The sequence below is a fragment of the Canis lupus genome, chromosome 7, assembly GCF_011100685.1.
Source record: "Canis lupus familiaris isolate Mischka breed German Shepherd chromosome 7, alternate assembly UU_Cfam_GSD_1.0, whole genome shotgun sequence".
Lineage (NCBI taxonomy): Eukaryota > Metazoa > Chordata > Mammalia > Carnivora > Canidae > Canis > Canis lupus.
The window spans coordinates 58,074,795-58,100,076 of NC_049228.1; the positions used below are offsets into that span (position 1 = coordinate 58,074,795).

The 25,282-nt window shown below is 35.6% G+C and overlaps 1 protein-coding gene across 1 annotated transcript in view; it reads right to left on the reverse strand.

The window, feature by feature from the left end:
- Positions 1 to 1,743: 1,743 nt before the first annotated feature.
- Positions 1,744 to 25,282, reverse strand: part of DSG4 (desmoglein 4) — a 35,698-nt gene continuing 12,159 nt past the window's right edge. Inside the window, exons 8-16 of the mRNA XM_038541813.1 lie at positions 24,660 to 24,845; positions 18,738 to 19,009; positions 17,262 to 17,401; positions 14,725 to 14,952; positions 12,340 to 12,645; positions 9,727 to 9,866; positions 9,511 to 9,574; positions 8,007 to 8,212; positions 1,744 to 5,251 (exon numbers count right to left, since the gene is read on the reverse strand). Coding sequence (XP_038397741.1) covers positions 4,484 to 5,251; positions 8,007 to 8,212; positions 9,511 to 9,574; positions 9,727 to 9,866; positions 12,340 to 12,645; positions 14,725 to 14,952; positions 17,262 to 17,401; positions 18,738 to 19,009; positions 24,660 to 24,845 — 2,310 coding nt within the window. The 3' untranslated portion in view covers positions 1,744 to 4,483. The remainder of the gene's footprint in view (positions 5,252 to 8,006; positions 8,213 to 9,510; positions 9,575 to 9,726; positions 9,867 to 12,339; positions 12,646 to 14,724; positions 14,953 to 17,261; positions 17,402 to 18,737; positions 19,010 to 24,659; positions 24,846 to 25,282) is intronic.

Consider the following 25,282-nt stretch of genomic DNA (forward strand, 5'->3'; position numbering starts at 1 on the left):
GTGTCCTTTCTCAAGGAACTCATAGGCTGGCAGGCATAGGAAAAATAGTGTGTTAACAGAAGTAAAGGAGAGCTAGCTAAGCCAGCAGCTTGAGGGCAGTGAAAGAGATATCAGGAAATGCTCTCAAGAAGTGGCAATGCTTGAAGTGAGTGTTGAAGGGTAAGTAGGAAAAAGCTAAGTAGATGAGAAGAGCAAAGAGTGTTCCAGGTTAAGGAACCAGGGAGGGGCAGAGTGATGGAGGTATGAGAAAGCATTCCCTATTCTAGGAACTGCAAATAGTCCATACATCTGACTTAAAGTGAAAAAAAAAAAAAAAAAAGGAAGAAGAAGGTTAAAGTCATTCAAAATGTAGAAAAACTTTTATTGACTTATTGGAGTCACCTTAGACCACCCAACATATACCTGCTCACCACAGTGGTGATCTAAGATCTCTGAGGCTTTGGGGTCAACAAGCTTACCTTGGAATATTGTCTTTTTGGAAGATCCTTGGCTCTCTGGCCTCAAGAATGTCTCTGTGTTCAATAGCACACCAACTGTCATGAAGACTCCTAATGGCTGCCTCCGTTGCATCTCATAAAATAAGACCTGGCCATTTAGCAGCACACAAAATTTCACTTGTTCCTCATTTTATAACAAGTTAAGACCAAACCCCTAATGGGATTCAAGATTCTCCACCATTTGCCTTTCTCCCTAATCTTTTGAATGAAGTCAAAAGCATTTGAAGATTAAGAATAAGAATAGGCCATCCTGGGTTTGAATTTTAACTCTGCTACTCACTTAAGCTCTAATACAAAAATAACAATGCTTTAGTATCTTCATGTGTGACTTGGATATCAGTCATACCCAGTGTTATTTTATGAACTCAATATGATAATATATTCTAAGAAATTAGAACAGTAAGTGTCATATAAAATGGCTGACTATGTAATAAGTTTATAATGCCTACTTTGTTTCAGACATTTCTTATTATATTTAATTTTACCACTTAATATTCTTTGAATATATCCTATGTTTTTAGTTTTTATACCTTTGGAATCCCTGTCAGACACAATTCTGCTTGGTCTAGCTCAGATCTCACCCTTCAAGAAGTCTTCCTCAATTCCCCTTATTGAAATTCACTATTCTTTTCTTATTTCAACAGAAATTGATGCCCCTGGTAGAGGAACAATAATGATAATTTTATCGAATTTAAATACAGTGGGAGAAAGAGGATATTTAATTCTGTAACTTATACAATGTCTGGAATAATTTTTGGAATTTATTCAGGAGATTTGTTAGTTTATAGTGAGCATTTACTAAGAAAATAATGATTTTATTGAGAAATTTTACCATTGGTGAGTAAATGAATTATTCTGAATTCCAATTTACAAGTGAATCCATGCTCCTGTATTATACCCATCATGATAGAGACAATAATCACCCAGGAACATGAAGGGAAGAGGTTTTCTGGGTGTGTGTTTGTGTGTAGAACACTACATACACCAAAGAGAAAATGAAACATTTATTTCTTTTATCACATTTTTATTGGAGAAACATATAAAATATTATTACATTTGGTAATGTATTGCCATCAGAAATATCTAATCCAAAAGGAAATTTTTTCCAATAATTTTTTTCTGAAACAAGTTTGTAAATAATCTGTTTTTTTTTTTTAATATTTTATTTATATGAAGGAGAGAGCATGAGCAGGGGTAGGGGCAGAGAGAGAGGGAAAAGCAGACTCCTCGCTGAGCAGGTAGCCTGACTCTGGGCTCCATTCCCAGGAGCCTGGATCAGGACCTGAGCCAAAGGCAGATACTTAGCCAACTGAGCCACCCAGGCGCCCCTGTAAATACTCTGTGTTCTTGTCTTCCTTTCCCTTTACCTAATAAGGCAGTTCTAATAGAACTTATTTTTACATTTGATAATGACTTCCCTTCAGGTAATTGCAAGTGGCAAGATAATATGATTCAAACTATATGTTATTATACTTATTAGTTAAATATCATTTCTTGAACTTATGGGTTCATTTTCAAATTTTAACATCAATGCTATATCATCTTTATATCCTAGATAAATCAATACCCTAACTCTTCAGCAGGGCAAGGGAGATCTTACTTATGCTTTCTATTTTATTTGGGATAATATTTTAATAATACACCAATTTTGGAGCCTTATGTCATATGTGAATGATACAGACCATCTTGGAATGATGGAGGAGTTCCTTCTCACTGATAATATTGAGAGAGAAAATGAAATGGTTCTGGTCTTGTTTCCATGGACAGTATAAGGGAAAACAGCCACCAGAGATAGATTTCCTCTTTTGGAAGCACCATTAAATCTTTGTGTATTGATAGAAAAGTTTATAGAGAAATTTTCATAGCCTTCTCACAAGTGGTATCAGTTAAACTTTTAGTACTATTTTCTTCATCATTTCTCAAATCTCTTATTGTTTTCAGTTTTAAATCCATTAGCACTTTACATTTAATTATTCACCAGTTTTTTCATAATTTGAAAAATTATTAGCGCCATAGAATGCAGAATTCAAGAGAGAAATATCCACATCAGGATATGCTATGGCACTGAATGCATGCAAGGTGTTACATGGCTGGTTTGTTGACTATTAAAATGACCATGGTATTAATATGCTCCTTAGCTACCCTATGAATTCATCAAATTATAGAGTTATGAAATGTAGCAGAATCTTGGTTGTGAATAACCACAGTAAGGAATGACTATAATTACTGGTAATACATGTAGCTTGGAAAAGATGAGAAAACATGTAAATAATCTTCTGGCGTCATACCGTTTCAGCTGTTCTGCACTTAAACGTCACAAAACCTTTTTTTTTTTTCTTTTGAGAGATACTTTTTCTTCCAATTAGGAAATAACAAAGACTATGCAATGGGCCAAACTTGATCTCCATGTCTGATATAGTTATAGTATTGAAACATGGACCAGAGTACCTGAGAAATGGCTATAAGATTTTGTTCCACAACTAGCAAGTTGTAGTCACTTTACCTCTCTGGTTCTAGATTCCTTTTCTGTAAAATGAGAGAATTGGGCAAGAGATTATGGGAGATGCTCCTAATTCTAGAGTAGTTTTATTTATAAAGGAACAAATTAAGCAAGAAGCACTACAGTTATTTCCTTCCAAAAGGAATAAGCCCTGAAAATAAGTTTATTTCATTTACATTATTTTATGAGTCACATTATAGTTGCTACTATATAGTTTACATATTTTACAGAATTAAATAAAATTATCTTGCTAGAATTTCTTTCTCTTAAGCCCACTTTATACTTACTAAAAGCAAGCAATCTGTGTATGTGTTTCTGTTTTATTCATTCAACATAATATAGCAGTGTTAAAAAGAGAAACACAACTTGGTAATGGACTTAAATATTTTTTTAATTATTCTTGGCAGGAACTCAAAGCTGTATCCCCAGAGTTTTAAGGCTACGGATGAGTTGGAAGTTCTAGAAGACAGGTAAATCATGTTTGTCTTCTTCACGTATTTATTCACAGAGACAAGACCAGCACTCAACACAGTAGCTTCTGAGTAAATATTGTTGAATATATGCATAACCAGAGAGGTACTTTGGAGAATACTTGATCGCTAAATGAAAGCTCTATGACTTGGGTCAACAAAATGGAGTAAACCATATTTAATATGGTTTTCTGACATAATTAGCAAGAATAGAGAAAACATTCTAAGAAGGAAATACTTTAATGCTTTCCCTAAGAACTGTTTGTACTCTATTGTTGTCATAATTCTTTTTACTATCGTAAATTAATTTACAGTTACTGATATAAATCAATAAAGTGCGATAAAAATTCATCCATATTGATTAATGTATATATGCATATCTATATATATGTAATTCTTTTCAGTGAACTATTTTCAGTAATGCACTCAGCTGTCAAACTCTCTCCCTGTATTATATTAGTTATGTCCTAAATATTGCATATCTTGAGAAACTACTGAAGAGACAAATGATTTCAGGCTGCTAATGATAGATGCTCTATTGTCCTTTCCAACCTTCTTTCAGAAATGTACACTTCATTCAGTTTTTCAATTAAAATTTTTTAACAGAAATATTTCTCAAAAGATAAATATGACTGGTAATTGTAGTCATGACTTCTTTTGCAACCTCCAAGAACAAGGGCATCTTGGCTTGTATGACTAGTCCTACAGACCTGAAGATCTCGAAGATTCACCTTATGAGTTATGTGCTATTTATTAGACAGTATCAAAGGAAATAAAAGATTTTAAGTTTTTGGCACATTATTTAAAACCTGAAAGAATTATAAAAGGCTTATCTAAAGTGCTTAGCCATATTCACCACCCCCCGCAAAAGACATATTCAAAGAGTAGCATTGATCTTAGAATATCTGAATATTTGTTGGCTATTAAAATGTTAAATATAATACATTTATACCTTTAATGGATATGTGGGTGATTACAAAGTACAAGGTCTCCATATAGAGTATTGACCAAAAGCACTACTGTTGGGAGTAATGTATGTTACTATACCGTGTTACTCTGTGTCGAGATGTCATTGGGGATGTGGAACCAGTGGTTTGGCTTATATGAACGTTGGGACTCACCATTTGTGTCACTTGAATTTCTGGCCCTACCAAAATACCGCCACTCATTACAGGTCCCATACAGCCATCAGTCATGGTACTGCTGTTCACGTCAGGCATACCAGGACTAGATAGCACTCTCTCAGTGTAGATTACATTGTGTGCGTTGGCTAGCTCAGCAGGTACACAGATATTCCCTTGGACATCATAAACAGGTGCCATCACTGTTTCAGTCACTACAACATTGGGTGCAAGCTGAGGATCAATAACAATTGTAGTGGGTTGCATACATTGGTCAGCAGTTGAGTATGTCTCGGTCACTACGATATCCCCATGGATTATGGGCTCAGGTATTGCCATTTCTGCCTGGAATTCAGCCTCTGAGAGGGTCATTCCTGAAGAATCATTAACAAAATAATTAGGCCCCAGCAAAGGCAGGTCGGTACTGATAGGTATACAGGCCTGCTGTGAAGGAAATGGCTCAATTTCTGTGTCTAAGCAGATTTCAGCCAGAGTCCTGAATTTTGGATCTAAAGTTTCCCTGCAGCTTTCATCTAAATCATCCACAATCCAGCTGCAGCAACCAATGGAGCCAACAGGAGACCCTACTCCCTCGTGGTCATAGATGAGTAAGCAGTCATTTGCTGGCCGACCTTCATCTTCATCTGCATAAACATAAGCTTTCTAAAATTAGAAGAAAAATAGGAAATTAGAAGCCTCTTTTCCCTTAAGATAACCAAAGAATAATAATAATGCTTTAGAGATGTCAGATTTGAGAAGATTTTAATGGAATGAACTGAAGAAAAACTGATGATTTTTTTTTGCTCTATTTCTAAATAATCGGGATTTTATTTTTATTTATTTTTATTTTTTCAATAATTGGAATTTTTAAAAAATATTTTATTTATTTATGATAGACATAGATAGAGAGAGAGGCAGAGACACAGGCAGAGGGAGAGATAGGCTCCATGCCGGGAGCCCGATGTGGGACTCGATCCCGGGACTCTAGGATCCCACCCTGGGCCAAAGACAGGCGCTAAACTCCTGAGCCACCCAGCGATCCCCAATAATTGGAATTTTTAAAGGAGATCAGATTCATTAATAGTGAATAGAACTTGAATGAATGTGAACTGTTCTTATTTGAAAGCTAACATAATAATTTTTACATTTTATTCAGATTTTGACAATCTGGATTTATCAAAGACGAGGTTTTAGTCTTTTGGACTTATAGTCTTTTGTTTCTCTGACATGGTCTAGAAATAACAAAATATATTTAGCTATGTTCAACATGTTATTTACTTAAGGAGAGAAATTTTATCAACTTAGAATAAAAGCATGTATGAAGATGTCAGTATCTTTAAGCTCCAGAGACTTATGTTCGAATGTTCAGTGGTTTTATGTGAACTAGGTGAAGAGAGCCAAGCTGACTTTGGAGTTAGGTTGACACCAAAAAAACACTAGGATGATACCTACTATGATTTTCAAATTATTTTTAATGACAGCCCCTTTAAATGAAATCTTAGGTAGGAGCCCTCTATGTAGAAGAGATGAAAGAGAACTTCTCTGAAGAGGTGAGGTGGCTGCCAGTTTTCTCCCCGATTTCCCTCAGCTGCCATGGCCCTTGTTGGGTTCCATGAAATCCCACGGGACCTGGTATAATATTACCTCCTTTCTATGTTATAAATAAGGTAGCCGAAGGCCCAGAGAGAGTGAATGGAATGCCCGAGACTCAAATAATTGTAGAAGGCTACCTGAAATTCAACTATCCTTTTTATACTACATCATGCTCCTTACCCTCTGGTCTGTACTAGACTCTAAATTCAAGCATTAGAAAGAAATGATTTTAAGTCTTGAAATCAATTCTTCATGAGTTTGGTATTACCTTAGAACTTTGCTGTTTAATATTTTTAAGTCGACACCTTAGTAAGAGAATAATCCCCTCTTGCCTGGGGCACAAGTTGGCTGTAGGGGTGGTGGTGGTGGTGGTGTAAAACAGAAAAAAAGAAGCACTGCACTCTTCTGCAGGTTTCACCTAGTAGAGGGAGAGGCTGCATCTCATCACCTCTGAAATCTAGGGCCATTTTTAAAGTGTAGAGCTGATATGTTTGGGAAAGGATGAACCTCAGTGCTCACAGAGAAAGGAGAACACGTTTTGAATTTATTTGACCTATCAGGCACCAATTGTAACCAAAGGAAATAATGCCCAGTGCAATTTTGACATTAATGGTAAAGCTCTTTTATTATTAGTGTGATTTTTATGAATGATTTGTTAAATAAAATTTCTGTGACATTTCTATGATACATATATAATTTGTGCCCATATATCGAGTGTACTCAGTGATAGTAGTCACTCATTTAAATAATCAATGCTATTCATGGATAGTCTGCAGTAGTATTTGTAATCACCAATTTTAAGAAATAGCTTAGAATTACAACATCCTTAGCATTTTTGTTTTGTTTTGTTTTGTTTTGTTAAGAGCTATGATAAAATTCATGTATTACCATATAGGGAGTAAAATGGGCTAGTTGAACTCTAAGATGAAATGGATTTCTAGTTAAATAAACATACTAAATAGAGATTCACAGGGGATTTATTTACTCTTTGTGCTACTCTGTTAGGCCAATCCAATGCCTATGGAGCTTTCTTTGGAATGCTCATAGACCCATGATCCCTTCTCTAACTGGGGGACACATATCCTTGGTGATGGGAGAATAGGAGACAGGGGTTCTGGATCTTGATCTATCAGCAAGTCATGGCAGTGCTCTGTTCCTGAGTTACCATTCTCTTCCTTCCCTAGTCCTGGCTTTAATTTCTTTTTTTTTTTCTCTTTTCTATTGGAGGTACTTGCAAGGCAGGAAGGACACCATAAGGAGAGGACATGGATACACATTTTTTTTTTCTTCTTGATCAGAATCCTCCTGTTTTGCTGCTGCTATGGGAAACAAAGTGGGAAAACCAGAAGGAAACAGAAGAAGAAAAATAGGAAAAGAGAAGTAGGGAACAATGAGGGATGCTAGCCTTTTCCACAATATTAAAATAGAGTATGTCAGTTGAATACGAAATGTTTTTGGCTGCACTGCCTTTCTGTATTTTAAGGAGAAATGAAATACTTCTTATTCAGGATGGGGATAGACTTGAGAATAACTGAATATATTTCAGAAGAACCTGTTGGGACGCCTGGGTGGCTTAGCAGTTGAGCATCTGCCTTTGGCTCAGGGTGTGATCCTGGAGTTCCAGGATCAAGTTCTGCATCAGCCCCCCCGCCCACCACGCCCCCCCCAACGCAGGGAGCCTGCTTCTCTCTCTGTTTATGTCTTTGCCTCTTTTTATATCTCTCATGAATAAATAAGTAAAATCTTAAAAAAAAAAAAAAAGAATCTGCTGAATGTTATCATTCAGTCCAAGACTATTTTGTGGGGCCATGTGCAGGGGGATTACCTCAGAGAAATAACTGTCCAAGAAAGCCATATTCAGGCCCATATCTGCATATTCCCACTGAGTTCCTATAGTGGAACTCCTCCGCCGCGCTCCTGCTGCATCTTCGATGGCCAGACCGGCAGCTGTCCCCAGCCCCGTGTTGAGTTCCACTCCTGACACACCCCCTTCAACTGTTCCACCACCGGCGTAGGTGTTAGTGTAGATTTCTGAAAGGAGAGAGTGTTCGGGAAACAGTGCTTGAGGGTCTGCACGGATTATTCATGTAAAACACTGCCAGCCACTGTCTGCTGTGTCACACCACCACCACCACACAACATGAGTAGGTTCTGGAAAGCAAGGCTGGGAGCCATCCAAATTCTACCCCGTCTCAGGCTTGCCAATAAAAGTAAGTAAGCGGTACAGAGGGAGCCAGCTTTCGCACGTGGCCCCACATTTGCACAAGCTTCTCCCCGAGACTCAGGTGGAGAACTAGCCAAGAGGAGCAGGACCTCTGCCTCTGCTGCTTGGGCAGGTCAGAGAGGGCTTGCACCCATCCAGGAACCCTCCACTGCAAGGCCAGCAGAAACAGGCACAGTCCTTATTCACCCCAACACTAGAGGGACAGCTGGCTTTTAGAGGAGTGGCCAGCCACCTTAGGCTCTTTGCATCCAGGGTGCAGTTTGGGACACTAAGGAGCCACTGCTGAGAAATCTCATGTCTGCTCTAGAACTGGGCAACCTCTCTATATTGTTCAGTCATTGCTCACTAGCTGGGTATTTTTTATAGTATTCCTAGATGTACATAGAACTGAAAAACTAGGAGAATATAAGGCTGGTGAGGCAAATGCATGTGTGGATTTAAGAAAATTCTTCAATGTATATTAGAAGAATATATTTGCTGCTTTTTCTTTTCTCTTATTATTATTTTTTTTTGAAAAGCTTGTGTTACAAATAATGGCTACAGTAGCACTCTGTGTAAGGCTATTCTTATAGTCTTAGAATATACTATTCTAAAGTATATTTTGTGATACATATACATATTTTATATGTATTTGTATGCATGTATATTTTGTGATATATTTATTCACATACCACACATATACATATAAAACATAAATTATATAATATATAATACATTATATAGCATATATAATATGTGTATATTTCTGTGTGTCACTCTTCACAATGACACTTTGAAGTAGGTACTATCATAACCTCATTTTCAAAGATAAGGAAATCGAGGCCCAGGGAGTTTAAGTGCTGGCCCAAGGACATAACTGGGAATCAAACTCAAATATTCTGGTTCTAGAGTTTGCCTTTTTAATTGCTGCACCATACTGCACTGCCTTTAGTTTAAGAAAAAGAGAATGCTGATTTCAAACGTAACTTTTCCTCTCATTATAATCTCCTCCAAAAAGTTTGGCAGGTATACTGTTTATTTAAAAAAATTACTTTTACATGAAATTTATCTGGTTGGATAATTTTGCAAATTTCAAAAAGAAAAACAGATTTTGGTGTCCACTGACCAGAAGAATCTATACGATCCTGGGTATTAGAGGCTGTCATTGGTACACATATATTTGATACATCCTGAAAAGAAAGAAAAATATTTTTTAAGTAAATTCTTTATGTTAAACATATAAAAATTGACATACTTTTATTTTTATGTCTCATATAATTGTCAAGACATGCATAATCCCACTGAAATCCCACACTTCTCTGGAACATGACAGTCCACTCACCCTGTCCTCAGGATGGGCCCCTTCGATTCTCCAAGACTGCATCACTCCATCACCTCCCTCTGGCACAGGAGCAAACCTCGTCCCCAGGCCTTCAGGCTGTCTTCGTTTGCAGCAACACATGAGCAGCAAGAGTGGTGACACTACCCAAGAAAGTAGAAAGAGAGTTAACACATATTGCTCAATTTAGGAAGTCATTAAAAGTATCCTTTTTTGAAAAATGCAGCATTCTATTTAGAACCAAAGGGATAAATATAAATGTAGGAAAGCATTTCCTAAAGGATTGAATATACACATCCATGTTTATGAATATAAAATCACCAAATCACAGACTTTGAATGCTGGGCTGAAAGGAATTTGAGATCACATAATCAGGGTTCTTTACTGATAGAACAGGAAAATAAGATGCAGATCCAGGATTCAAATCCAGTTTTCTGATTCCTAGTCCCCCATGTACACACATATAACTGTCTGTGTATGTAAATGTGTTTGCTAGCCTATATATACATATGAATAAATATATTCCTATCCTCAAGAGTATGTGTATTTGTAGGTACCTGGATATGGTATATACATACACATAGACTGTCTCTGTGTATATGTGTGTGTGTGTGTGTGTGTATACGTTTGCATATCCATATAAAAACCAATATATACAAACCCATGTAACCAAACATCACATATATATGTATAAGTTAAGTGCATAATCAATATATGTTATCAAAAAGATTGAATACAAATTTCAGCTATAGGACCTAGAAATAGGTCTCTTCTACCCTTATATTTAATAAAATCAACTAGATATCACCCACTAAATTTAATTGAGCCATTTATATTTATTTTAAGATTTTGTCTATAAACTATAATGAAAAATTTACCTCAATTCTACACTTTAATCCATAAATATAGACATTTCTTAAGTTTTCTAAGATTCTAGAATACACTCAGTTTAGTTCTTTGGGTCCACTCTAGTTGATTTTTTTATACTCTTCTAATTCCCTAGTGTAACATGCATTCCACTGAGTTAATTAGAGGTATGGAAGAGAATAACAAAGCTGCTAAATAGGACTTTTATTGACTTCATTGAAGTAGTTAATCTCACTCAGAGCAAACATCAGAAGTCTTAAATGAAGGCCCTTTGAGAAAATGTTTGGGCAGGGACCCCTCCTCTCACCATAACACTGCTTCTCCTCCTCCATAACACAGCCTGGTTTTCTCCAGTGAAAACAAATAATCGACTAAAAGGGTATACCCTTTCTATTCTACAATCAACTTAACAACTCTTATGCTTTCTTGTCCTGGTTAAGGAAGAGTCATGAAATTTTGAGTGCTAGTCCACTGAGAATGTAGCTGATTCTGGTTTTTTTTTTTTTTTTGTTGTTGTTGTTTTTTTTATCCATGAACTGCACATTAGCTTCACCAGACATGCCACAACTTGGTGTCATCTTGAGTACTTCTGCTTGAACATGATTAATTTTAAAGATCTTCAGTGATTCCAATGTGCAGGTAGGATTGAGAACCGCTGGCTTAAAGGCAAGCTGACACCTTGACTCATTTGCTATTGTCATGTTCTGGGAAAATATCTCTAGTATCATTATGATAATCACTCGTGATATTGATATAATCCTAAAAATTCATATTGTTTTAAGAAGGAAAGTCTGCCCCAAACTCATTTGTTATTTTTTCATTCCTCAAAGTGATAATGTTTCAGTGTGTACTTATCCATTGAAACATATTAATATTATATTTTGAAGGATTTAGTCATCTTTAATTTTAGAATTCAATTTTTGATTTCCACAAACTTAAGTATTGCAGGGGAAGCCTAAAATGTATTAGTCTTCTGAGGATCTACATGCTTTAAAAAATGGTATAGGGAGAGGAGGATTCTTTTTGCAGTGTTTGCTTAGGGACTTCACCATTCCTATGACCATGGTTTTAGTTGCAAACACTTCTATCAAGAGTCTAGAGGCAAATTTTCTCTTCTAGGCTCTTCTCCCCACTTCCTATTATACTAGAGTGAAGAGGTCACCTGATCCTGTACATCCTCACTGATTTCTCAACTGTGGACTGAAGCCCAGAATGTTTGGCTTATCATGAACTTTCCTGCTTTATGGCTCCTAGCTTACCTTTTAGCTTATCTACTTCCTGAGTGTCCAATGCCTTTCCATCCCTCTCCTTGTTTATGTTTGTGTTACTCCTTTCAGATTTCCCCAGATACCATCCTCCTTCTAAGAAAATCTTTAGCTTTTAGGGCCTGGGCCAAAGCCAGTTTCTATGTGAAGACTACCAACCTTCCCACTTGGACTTGAATTGCTTCTACTTCTCTTTTCAGCACTTTGCTGAAATTCTCCTGATGGGATTTACTCTATGTTTTGCTACATTATACTTAGACATTTGCTTGTGTTTTTCATTTTTATGACCCTCCCTAACTCTAGCTATCATTATTGAACAAGTATATGCTCTAATTGGTTCCACTTTTTTTCCCCCCCAAATTCCTGCAAGAATTGCTATAGCTACCAAAAGGAAATGGCCAAACAAATTTAGTCACACCAGTGAGCCTAGTTACATTCTTATTTTGAAGAATGGCTGAAAAGAGGGATTCAATCCAGTACTTACAAAGTAGTAGTAGGAGTCCCAGAGCCATCATGCCAATCCCTGTTGGTCCGAGACCAACATTTGAACTCCCAAGTTGGTCATCAGTGACAGACCCGTATATATCGCTGGTAACTGAGCTGCCGTCCCCTGTGTTGATGCCCGTGGTACTAAAGTACAAGCATATGTGGTCGTTGTCACAATCACAGGCTTCTAACACCACAATCTGTGGCAATTCACATGCTCGGTTATAGCTGTCCTTCACGATGATTGGGATTTGGTAGAGCATGGGACTTAAACGCCGCTTAGCTGTCAGGATTGCGAAGGTAGCTGAAAAAGAAGAGAGGAAAGAAAAAATAAATTGAAATTCCTTTTGGGTGACCCTTCTTAATACCCAAGACTAACCTAGGGCTTGGTTTTTCCATGTTCCCCTAGTCATACAGCACCCTACACTTTTTTTTTTAATGTTTATAATGAATTGTCCAATACTTCTTCCTGCTGAATTGTTATTTTTCTGAAGCAGGCTGGGACCCTGTTGCTATTTTCTGGACCAACAATATTTGGCATGTTATAGGCAGTCAATAACTATTTGTCCAATGAATGAAGAATTATCGAGCTGCAAGGAAATACTAGAAATCTTCTATTTAGGATTACAGTTTGCAAATACCTCCTTAAGACACTTGATTATCTCTTATTCAAAGTTGCTGTTGTATCACTTAAATTTAAATTATTCGAATAACTATTATTTTCCTAATTCTTTGTGCTACCATTGCCTATTGATTTGCATAGATACTATTGCTTAATACATAGCTTGAAATTTATTTACAAACCCAAGGGTTTAGAGATTATTAAGTTTATACCTAAATCATGAATATTAATGTATTAATCTATAACATGCCATAATTATAAATATTATGGTTTATTAATTTCATTTAACTATGTAATAAGCCAACTGTGTCTAATAAAATGCACCTGTGCACAAGGCAAGAGTTGAATAACATGTGTTATGCCATAGCACATTAGGTGAAAGTTTATTCTGTTCTTTAACACCAACATTGAAACAGGACCCTAGGAATATTTTTTCCAGTGTGATTATATTTTTATTGGCAAATCTATAATTTGAATACCTTTATGAACCTCCACATTGAACCTTTTTAAAAATGTTTTTACTCATAATATCTAGGATCTTAATGAGGAAAGGTCATTGGCAGTTGTTATTTAAGAATGGGATATTAGGCTTTATAGGAAGTGTGAATTCAAAGTTGTTTTGATTTTAATGGAGTTACTTTAATGTGCTTAGCTTTTTAAAATATTAAAGTGGTTTTGTGGAAAAGAGCCAAAAGTTTTATTATGAAAACAAGTTGCCTAATTTCCTCTTTTTATTAAGTGCTTAAGTGTGGCTCTTTTTTTTTTTTTTTTCTTTTTGGCATCATTTTAGCATTTTTTCATTCTGTGAGTGGAGAACCTCAGTGGTCTCGGAGAGATGGCAAGTATTTCCTCTCACCTTGGGCTCTGAGGTTGGATCTCCATCCCATCACCCTCTAAAAATCTTTTATTGTTGCCTCAAGTGAATATGAAATTAGAGAGCTATTGTAACCCAAATCAGGTCCTCTTATAGCATTTTATTTTCTATTACACATTTAACATCTCTGGGAAGTAGAACCTAAGTATGTAAAACATTATGTAGTCTGATATTTACTCTCAGTACTTTCAGGCATTCATTTTTACAAAGCAGTGGTTAGCACAAGCGCATATACTACCTGGAGATCTTTACTCTTTAAATACTATGGCTTATGTGTTTCTTTGTATCTAAAAGCTTCACATAATTCTAATTTTAATGCTGTATGTACTACATCTTAATAATGTGTACTACTGTTTGCTTAACCATTCTTTTCATTTTGAGCAATTTGGATTTAACAAATTTTTACCTTTAGGAAAAGTTTAAGCTTATCACTCTTTCTAAAAAGAATTTCATTGATCTTATGTGTACCTGAGCAGAAAATATGTAGATATGGGATACTTGAGTTTCAGAAATTTTTAAGTGATTTGCCTGAAATAATTCAGAATAGGGGATTATGACATATGGTGAGTTAGTCAAGGGTTCTGTTTATTTCAAACTGACCAAATATTGGTTTAGTACCCCATGTATATAAAATGGTAAACTGATATTTACATATTACTATTTGTAATTCTGTATTAAAAATTACTGATAAAACTTTTAAAATTTTATTTCAGTTTAAGAATTTTCCAAATATCCTAATTGTTAATATGAGAGATTTTTCTCATTTACTATGAATATGGTGTAGAATCACAGAAACAGAGATAGATATTGTTACATGTCTTGCCTAAGTATTTAGTAATTGTTTTTGCTTTTGGCCTTGAAGATGAACAAGTTTGCATTTCACTTACCATTTTTTGGTTTGATATCCCATAAGTCTGCTGTGCCTGGTGGCTGATCAACAACACAGAAGGTATAGGGAGACCCATAAGAATGATCACTAATGTCTCTTGCAGAGATAAGGATCGATGGAGAGTCAATGCATATGTATTCACTTTCAGCAAAAACAACTGGACAATAATCATTGACATCAGGAACTTCGATACATATGGTTCCTGTTGCTGTTTTCCCAGAGCCATCTGAAACAGCAGAGCATCATAGGTGTTGGGGTACATGGTGTGAGGCAAAAAATTCTTATATTCCATAATGATGCCACAACATAGAGGAATAGCATGAATAACTCCTGAGGTGCTGCATGATGGGTTCCTGCTTATTTCAATGACCCAAAGCCACTCTTGGCTTTGCTCACTACCTTCCAGCCACACTGGCTTCTTTTTAGTTCTTGGAACAAGTTTCTTCCTAACCCAGGACTCTTGTGCACACTATTCATCCTTCCCAAAATGTTTTTCATCTCAATTTCATTCAGCCAACTCCTACACATCCCAAGATGCAAAAGTAAATGTCATTCAGAGAAGCCTCACAGCTTTCTGTTCCTATCCTGTCCCCATGAACGAGACTCCCTGCCAGCCTATAGCCTTCCATTCGGATGCTTATTGAGCTCTGTGCTTGTAGGAAAATAACCACAGTTGAAATGAAATGATTATTTGTATATTTTTTCTTTCCGTTTTGCTATTTTTTTTTTAATTTAAATGCCATCCCTTGGATGCTATTTCTCTGTGAAACGGCACTTCTGAAAACAAACAGAAATCTATTAAATTTTTTCCTAACCCACTTGAAACAAATTTTGGCTTAATATTTTGGGCAGAGGACCAAGAAATAGGAATCTGGGCTTTTAGTTCACTTTTCCATCTGGATGGCTTATACCTGTGCAGATACTCTGCATAGGTACATAAAGAATAGCCCTTGTTTTTAGTTTGCTGTTAAACATTTTGGTAGTTTTTTCCTCCCTCTTTATTCACTTGATGACTAATTTTTATTCTAGTTTCTTTTTCTTTCTTTTTTTCTTTTTTTCTTTCTTTCTTTCTTTCTTTCTTTCTTTCTTTCTTTCTTTCTTTTTCTTTTCTTTTCTTTTCTTTTTTTCTTTTCTTTTTTTTGCAAAGTGATAGGAGTTTATTAAGCAGAGACACGGAAAAAGCTCTCAGGAGTGAGAGGGGTCCCAAGAGCATTGCCCTTTATTCTAGTTTCTGAAGATATTCACATATGACCAGTATGCAAACATAGGCATTGATCAATAGGATTAGAATCCATTATAGGAAAAGGTTTTCTAGAATACTGATAATAAATAAGACTATAGTATTTTTATAACAGACCCAGCTGTTAAAGTGACACTCCCAGGATGAAGAACAGAATGTATGGACCATAATTACTTGGGTATTATCATGGTTTCTTTTTAAATCTTATACTGCCTCTTTATCTTTTTCTTTGGCTACTGTAAGGCCCAGTTATAAATAATATAAACCTATAGTATCTATCTTCTATTAGGTATACATCTGGTACACCTGTTTTTTTCTCTTCTTTCCTGGATCCTGACCTTTTGCGGTTTTTTTTTTTTTTTTTCCTGTAGTAGCTGGTTTCCTAGATACTGTTCAGAGAATGATTAACTATTGATAAATAACTTCCTGTTGCACTCACCAAGAAGAATCCTTAATGGATTTTCCCACATGAGAAGCAGCTCAGTTACAAGTTCAGTGCATCTGCACTTTGGGCTTTTAATTTGGATCTTATATCTTTAATTTGTTCTTTCTATCTTGTGCTTTATACTTTGGACAACATGTCCACTTAAACTGCACTTACATAGGCCTCTCATTGTAGCTCAGTGTTAGTGGTTGTAAAATAACTATACTCTTGGGTGGCTCAGTCCATTAAGCATCTGACTCTTGGTTTTGGCTCAGGTCATGATCTCAGAGTCCTGAGATGGAACCCCACCTGGGACTCCAAGCTCAGCGCGGAGACTGCTTGTCCCTCTCTGTTGGCTTGTCCCCCATCCCCAAGGGCTTACACATGTGCTTCCTCTCTCTCTCTCATAAATAAATAAAAAATGTTTTTAAAAAATCCTTAAACTAACCCTTGTCTTTGGGAGACACTGCTTTCCGATAGGTCATCTCCAAATGAACTTTGTGTATACCTCGCTAGCACTTCCTTTACATAAACATTTCTAACACTGAAAGTTGGATTAATCATCTCAAGAAATGAGGCCATAAGCAGAAACTGAGTTTTACTTATAGACATAACCTTTTATGCTTTCTGCTGTATATCACATAAAGTTCTTTTTTGGAAGTAGGTAAAATAAATTATGATTTAAATGTAAATTATGGTTATGAGTGTACTGAGTTCAGTTCTTAATCTACGGTATTTAGAACTCTATAAGTTTTTGCATACAGATACACTACATGATATATTTTGAGTCAATCTAATATCTATATTAAAATCATATTTATATTTAATGAAACATTAATTTTATTAAAATATTGAAAAGAAATTTTCTTACCATCTACAGCCAGGATCTCTGCTGTGTATATCCCATTGGTAATATATTTTGACTTCTTATCAAATTCCCTAGAAAATTTTATCTCACCAGTCCTTGAATCTACTTTTAGCCAGCTGCCTGCATCATGTCCTATGACATACCTGTTGTGAAATAAATAAGTTCATCATTTGCTCATATGAAAGTTTATAATTTTAAGTTACATGCAATGTATTAAACATAAATATGGTGCTTGTATGTAAAAAACCAAGTGATAATTGCCTTGATCTATAAAATGTATATATATCAATAAAATTTTAGTGTTGAACATAGTAAACACAGGTTCACAACAGTGTTTTAAAATTTCATAATTCTTACTCTTCTAGTTCTTACTCTAATTGTTAGTAAAATGTATGAATCTCTTTTAGGTTTACTTATTATAGCAATACCTACTGAGGGAATATCCTTTATTCATTTTCACATGTGATGTACTTTGTTTTTCCTAGATTTTAAGGCATATTAGTTTTAGGGTACTTCACTGGTAGACTGTTAGGGTTATGGTATTATATTAATATAATATAATATAATATAATATAATATAATATAATATAATAAATAATACAATTGATTCAAAGTGCTTGACCTTAGTGGAAGAAGATCTAGCCTCTGTAGCACGCACAATTTCAATGTCCAAAGCACTTATCTGACACATCCTTTTCCTCTATCCCATACTGATAGACTTCATGATTTTTGTTGTCTGTCAATTTGTTAGCCTATTAAGTAATCAAAACTGTTGATATTAAAGTAATTTGCAAGTCAATACTGTTCACTCCAAAAATATTAGGAGGAGGAAGAGAGATAAGCAAAGGATGTAGAGAATGCTTACATATTTCACTAGAGTAATTTTCTAGAGTATATTGTAATTAAATGTAATTCATGTATAATCTGTCTACCTAGTGCCCCTAATGCCTACCTTTCTATTTCTCCAATTCTGACTTCCTTTATACTCAAATTTCTGGAACACCTGTGTTTTGGCTTCTTCTGTTATCTTTTTTCTTCCTCTTAAATTAAGCTGGTGGTTGAAATTAGCTCCAAAGTCATTAGATAACACAGGTGTTAAGGAAACAAGCAGTGATTCATCTTTTATGTCTCATAGTTTACAATACAGCTTAGTCAGCCTGGGGTCAGAGTGGTAACAAATGGCCACAAAAGATTAGAGAGACTCATAGAGTCTCTTAGGTAGCCCTTTGACCTTATTCTTTCTCCCTGGACACAATGACCTTTGTAACCAGTTAGAGACCATATTGCCTCTAAACTACTTTTAAAATCTTGGAAAAATGTCAGTGCTACAAAAATGTTTTAAAACAAGCAAATGAACAAGAGAAGCAAAGCAAAACTCAAAAAGCATTTCAACTCAAATAGTCTAGCAGATTCTATATGAGTTAACACTGGACCAAACTGCATTTTATCACTTTGACATGAGCATAGTATTTGTAGTACCTGACATTTGTGGCAGGATTTCCTGTGTCCAAGTCTATTGCCGTATATGTGCCAAGCACATAATTCAATAAGGAATTTCCTCTTATCCCTTCCCGTATACTGAAAATCATAGAATTTGGATGAAATGCGGGTCCTTCTTTCACATTAACAACCTGAATTCTCACAGGGGTTGAGTGCATTTGGAATCGAGAGGCAACTGAGTGGTGAAATTCAGCTTGGTTTTTAACTCCGATACCAAGATGAATATTAGGCATTTGTTCATAATCCAGCATCTGAAATGATAGAAAGTAAAAAACTCTAAAACAGCGAAAGGACTCTCTTTTGATAGACTAAGTAGCCATGATAGGAAATCAACACACTATAGTAAAGTCATGGAGCTATGTAATTCAGATTTTGAATTGATAAAACTTTTATTACTGCATCAGATACCTCGGACATGTTGTTCCCTTTATCTCGTGGCCTAATCAGGTATATAAGTCATTTAGGCCTGTGACTTAAGTTGGACTCCAATCCTGGAGTTTTAAACTTCTTATATAATAACCGTGAAGTCAAAAATGATCTCTTTCCAAATGAGAAAAATAAAAAATAAATTTAGAATGAAATAAAAAGGGGTTTACAACTGGTGAATGAATAAATAGGACTCAGGTTTTCTTTGTAGAATCCACATCTGAGAATCTCTTAAAATCAGCACAATAAAGGAGCCAATATGTGTGATGTAATTGAAGGTGTAATTTTATTAAAAAATGATGCAAACAACTTCTAAAGGAAAATTCATGATTATTATACGTAGTTAGAAACTATAATTTAGTTGTGTTGAGTCTAGTGGATTAAAAGATTTTTTTCACAGGCCTCATTCAAATAAGTAAATACGTCTCCTGGAGAAAAGTCACCTTTGAAATGGGTTCTTTGGATAAAAGGTGAATGAAATCTTTTGATCCAGAATGATTGATGTGGTGACTTGAAAGGTCACCACCAAAAATTCAGCACAGAGCTGACTGTGAACAGTGTACTAAAAAATGGATTTTCAATTGGAAGAGAGTTCCCGTTTGTACAACACATGAAAAAATAGTTGTGGAAAAAAGGAGTCCTGGACAAAGTCTGGTTAGAAGTGTTCTGGAAGCTAATGTAAGCACCACTTGGATCACATTTATCAACAACAGAAGTCAGGATAGCAGTGCCATCAGCAAGACCCTGGGGTAAATCTCTGCTTCCCAAGGAAATTCTGTGACACCATAAATATTTTCCCAGTCAATTTTTGTTAATTTCTTTGTAAGAGCTAATAAGATACAAGTATTCACAGGAATTCAATTGCATCCTTATTTAGGGCCAACTCAACATGATTTCCTTAGATTTCAGCTCAAATCCTTCAGGTTTGGGTTTTGGTTTTTTTATCTGTCCTCCTCCTGGTCCACACAATGCCTTGCACAGAGCTGACTTGAATGATGTACTCAAAAATAGATTTTCAATCAGAAGAAACCCCTCTCTTATAACTCAGTTTTTATTTTTTAGAACTCCATTGCTGTTTTTAAACAACTGAAAAATCTAAGATCTTCTCTTCTGGTACAGAGATCTCCTGGGGCTCTTTTGTGCATATGCTTCTTGTTTGTCAGAATAGTTCTCTACCTTTTTGAATGGAGTGTGGTGAAAAATATATTAATGTGTATATAACATCATGTGAATTATAGATGTTCATAGAATATAGTGACAGGAAATTGGGGGCTGATCTTCCTCCAATAGGGAAGAAAAAAAGCAGAGGAAAGGCGGAAAGCCTCTTACATCCTTTGCCAATGGGAACTTTTAGCAAGAGTTTTGCAATTGTGTACAGAGATCGGGATTGTGCAAAAAGCAGTAAAAACAAACAAACAAAAGGCAATAAAAACAACCATGAGTCCCTGTCTGGAGTTAGAATGGAGAGGCTAGAACACCTCAGTTTCTGCAGTTTAAGGCCTGACAAGAATAATCACACAGGATATGCAGATCTGTGCCAGAAAGGGTGGAGCTAGTGTTAGAGAGTCTACAAGAGGCTCAGGGTAAAGAAGACCCCTCTAGAAATAGATCTGGCTTTGTTTGTTTGTTTTTGCTTATTCTAGGTTAATAGGACCCTGCTAATTCTTAAGGGGATGCCAGTTCATTTTAAAATTAAGTATGAACAAGAGGAGGAGATAAGCAGTCTGTGTACAAAACAGGAAGTTTTCTATGCCAGGGGATTGAGGAAATGGTTAATTATCTACCATGGTGTGTACCTTCTGCTTTTCAGGAATTGACATTTTCTGGTGTAAATGTGTCTGGAAGAGACTAGCAGGACACATATGATTGGGAAGGGGCTTATAGAAGTAAACAGATGGAAGTGTCTCAAGACTCTAGTTCTTGCTTCAGACTTGTTTCACTAGCCCCAGATTCCATGGTGAAGCACAGAGGTGGCAGTTAATTATGCCTTTGGAATCAGAAAGCTCTGGTTGGGAGATCCCTGAGTGGTTCAGCGGTTTAGCGCCTGCCTTTGGCCCAGGGCGTGATCCTGGAATGCCCGGATCGAGTTCCCTGCATGGAGCCTGCTTCTCCCTCTGCCTGTGTCTCTGTCTGTCTGTCTCTCTCTCTCTGTGTTTCTCATGAATAAATAAATAAAACCTTTTAAAAAAAAAAGCTTTGATTGGATCTTTTCTTTGTTATTTGCCACCTGGGTGGACTTGAGACAGGTTAGTTTTCCTCTTTGATTTTGTTTCACTTTCTATAAAAAAGGAATCAGAATATTTTCTTCTCAGAGTTGTGATGATTAGATAATATGTGTAAAACCTCTATAATGCAATATAACTGATTAGCTGGTGTTTACTGACTGCTTAATAAATGTTAATTTGAATTATTATAAAAACAGAGTATCAATATTTCTTTGTTAGAATTCCAACTGGATAATATTTTGCTTTTTTTCTCAATGCTGAAACAAATGTGTGTACACATGCATGTGCACACACACACACATTTATATTGTTTGTTAGTATTTCCACACACATTTGTTGATAAATACCAAAAAAAGTTATTAAAGTTATTGTTGACAGTTTTTAAAATCGTCTTAAATATTGTCTCTTGTTACACTACAAATTTATTTAGAGCAAGGACCATGTCTCATTCACTTTCATATCCCTAACACCTAGCAGTTCTTAATACATTTGAGTTGAATTGAGTCATTTATAATATCCTTAGACTAAGAAAAGGGTTATGGAAAGCTTAGTCAAAGCCCATGACTGAGGGGATAGTTTCCACAAGGTTAAATAGCAGCTTGAGTGAAAATGGAGAGGATGCAGGAGGGCATTAGTGACCTCATTCCAAATGCCAAATTCTGGATATTACACATATGTTCTCTAAATACATAGTTCTTCTGGCTGTGTCCTGACATGCATACTAAGGTTTTAAATTTCATTTTAATTAGCTTTTCCATATTATTTTGATGTTTTTAAACATATTTTTCCTGATTGTTTAATAGACTTGAGAAGTTATCATCCAGGAAGAGAGATGCTTTGTCTATATAACATCTAACATACCTGGACCAATTTTTCATGAAATTGAATTTCCCACCCATAGTTTTTCTTTGTGATGAACTAAGTATATTAAAAAACCTCCACTTTTTAGCTCTTACAGAAGACACATCATGTAAGTTATAGTATAATTGCCTACATTATGAACATGTTTTCTTTTTAATTTTTATACTTTTTTAGAAATTATGCAATATGCAATCAAGCTCAACTCCATTTGGGTGAAAACCACACCATCCTCAAACTTTTGTGAGTTTCTACTATCTTCTGGACACTGGACCAAGTGCTAGGAGTGGTCCAGTGTTAGATCAAGTTGTATATATGCAAAGTTATTACTATGTTATTTCAGTAGATTTGGAGGCAGACCAAAAACAAAGAACAGTTATATAAGATAACAAGTTAAGTCAATGATAACGATGGTAAGAATTATGCGACATGTCTAGATCTTGATTTTTTTAACTGAAATGCAAGGTTAAACAAATTATGATTCCTGAAACAAACTTGACTATTCAGAATTTGATAGGATGGCAGGTGACTTCTTGTCTCTCTCTTCCTTATCTATGTTAATTTGGCAATGGCTATTCTTGTTCCCTCATTTCCATTTTTATTGCTATTGCCTTAGATCAGATTCTTAGCACCTCAGGACTTGACTAATACAATAATTTTCTTAACTTTAATCTTTCCAGAGTTGAGCTAATAATTTGTTTTTTTAAAAAAATATGTCCCCTTGGTCTAGAAGTAGGGATTAGTAAAATTTTTTGGTTAAGAGCAAATAGTAGGACAGCCCAGGTGGCTCAGCAGTGTAGCGCTGCCTTCAGCCCAGGGCCTGATCCTGGAATCCCAGGATCCAGTCCCGTCAGGCTCCCAGCATGGAGCCTGCTTCTCCCTCTGCCTGTGTCTCTGCCTCTCTTCCTCTCTGTGTCTCTCATGAATAAATAAATAAAATCTAAAAAAAAAAAAAAAAAAAAAAATTAAAAAGAAAAAGAGCAAATAGTAAATGTTTTAGGTTTTGGAGGTCATACACAGTTTTTGTCTTCAACATTCAATTCAGCCACTGGAGGTTGGAAACAGCCATAGAAAATAATGAATGATGATGGCTGTGTTTTAATAAAATGTTATGTACAAAAAGGTGGCAGGTCATATTTGGCCTGTGGGCTATAGTTTGCTGACCTATGGCCTAAAGCAATATTTCTCAAACAGGAAGGCTCTGGTGTGTTCTTAGAGTCCTTGTGTTCTCTTCAGGAATTTTGAAATTTTGAATGGCAATCTTATAAAGTATACATAGATATTTTCCATAATTTTGGTGACTACTTCCTAAATTAATACAGTACATGATTTCAGTGCTGGTGGTTGGGTTTTGAGGTAAATAAGTAATACTTTAATTGCTCCAGACAATTGCAAAAAAAACGGAAAAAGGCTCTATATAGAAATGGTGTGTTTGTATTAGATGAGGGCCAAATGACTTCCTGATATATAGTAATTGGGATAAAGAAAAGTGGTAACAGAATGAAATAATTACAGCTCACACTGTGTACCAAATTGAATGTGTGCATTTGTCTCATAGTTTATATTTTCATAACTGTAAGTTTTGCCTATGTTGTTAGTAGTAATTTTGTTTGAGGAAAAAATTTCCCTTAAGACATTACTGTTAATTTGAGTCTTACTGTTCTGTAGTTTTAGTTGTTTCTAATTTGTATTTTTAGATTTTATTGGTGTCCATAATTTAAAATCATAAAGTAGTTTAAGAAAATTAGTTATAGGAAAAAGTCAAACCTTCTACTCCAGTATTCAAGGTTCTCAGTAGACCGACTCTAATTCAGCAACTTTGTTCTTATATCCCATTTTCTCCCTTCCATGAACACTCTGCTGCAGCCCCCAAAATTGCTCATGGTACCCAGAACATGCTTTATATTTACTCACCTCAGTGTCTTTGTTCATTTCAGTTTTGACATTAGCAGTCTCAGTTGTAAAGTCTTAACTTAAACTAAACTGTCTTCTCTGCATGAAACTTTTTCAGACAGATCCAGCTCAGAAAGATCTCACCTCTTAGTAATTATTTCATATATCACCCATTTGGCCATTAATTATGTTTAACATTATAACATCTATACAACTACTTCTTTGTTTTGAACTCATTATCGAATTCAGGAGTGCATGCCTTGTCTTCTCAACTAGATACTGAGCACCGTGAGAACAAAACACCCTCCTTACTTCTTATTGCTCTTGGTAATAAAGAGCATGTTGCTGAGCTGCAAGTCTCACACTGACATAGTGAGCTAATTTATGGCACTTGTCCACATAAATAGTATTCACGGTTCTAGTGTGGTTTTTTTGTAGGCAGATTCTGGCTGTAAGAGTATTTGAAAACTTTAGAAGTGTTGCAGATCCTATACGGTACCTTGACGACTTTCAAAATGCCCTCATTGGTTCGTGGGTCTGTTTGAATATCAAACCAATTCCCATCATTTCCGGAGAGAATTAAATATTTTGCCAACCAATTATCAGTGCTTTCTTCATCAAGATCAATTGCTTGTAATCGTATCAGTTCTGAGCTTAGACAGTTCTCTTCAATACTTGCTGAATACTGAAATGACAGATCAATTTTATAATCAATAAAGTTTCAAAAGGGGAAAGATATCAATTAATATATAACTGTCATTTAAGATACTAACAACAAACTTTCAATAATTTTTGCACCATTATTAAATAACATACATTCTAATCATAAATCTAAGAATAAAATGATTATAAGGTAATAAAACTGATTTTTTGTTCTGTGTGTGAAATCAAGGTCAAACAGGCACTTTGTTTCATTCTTCTTGCTTATTTTTTTTTTCATTTTTCTTAAGTTACTCCCTCTTTTACTCTGAAGGGTCAAATAGTAATATCTTAGGCTTTGTGATCCAGGGAGTTCATGCTACAACTAGTTACCTCTGCTGCTGTAGGATCAAAGCACCTGCAGACAACATATAGAGGAATGAGTAAAGTTGTGGTCCAATAAAACTTTTTTTTTTTTTTTTT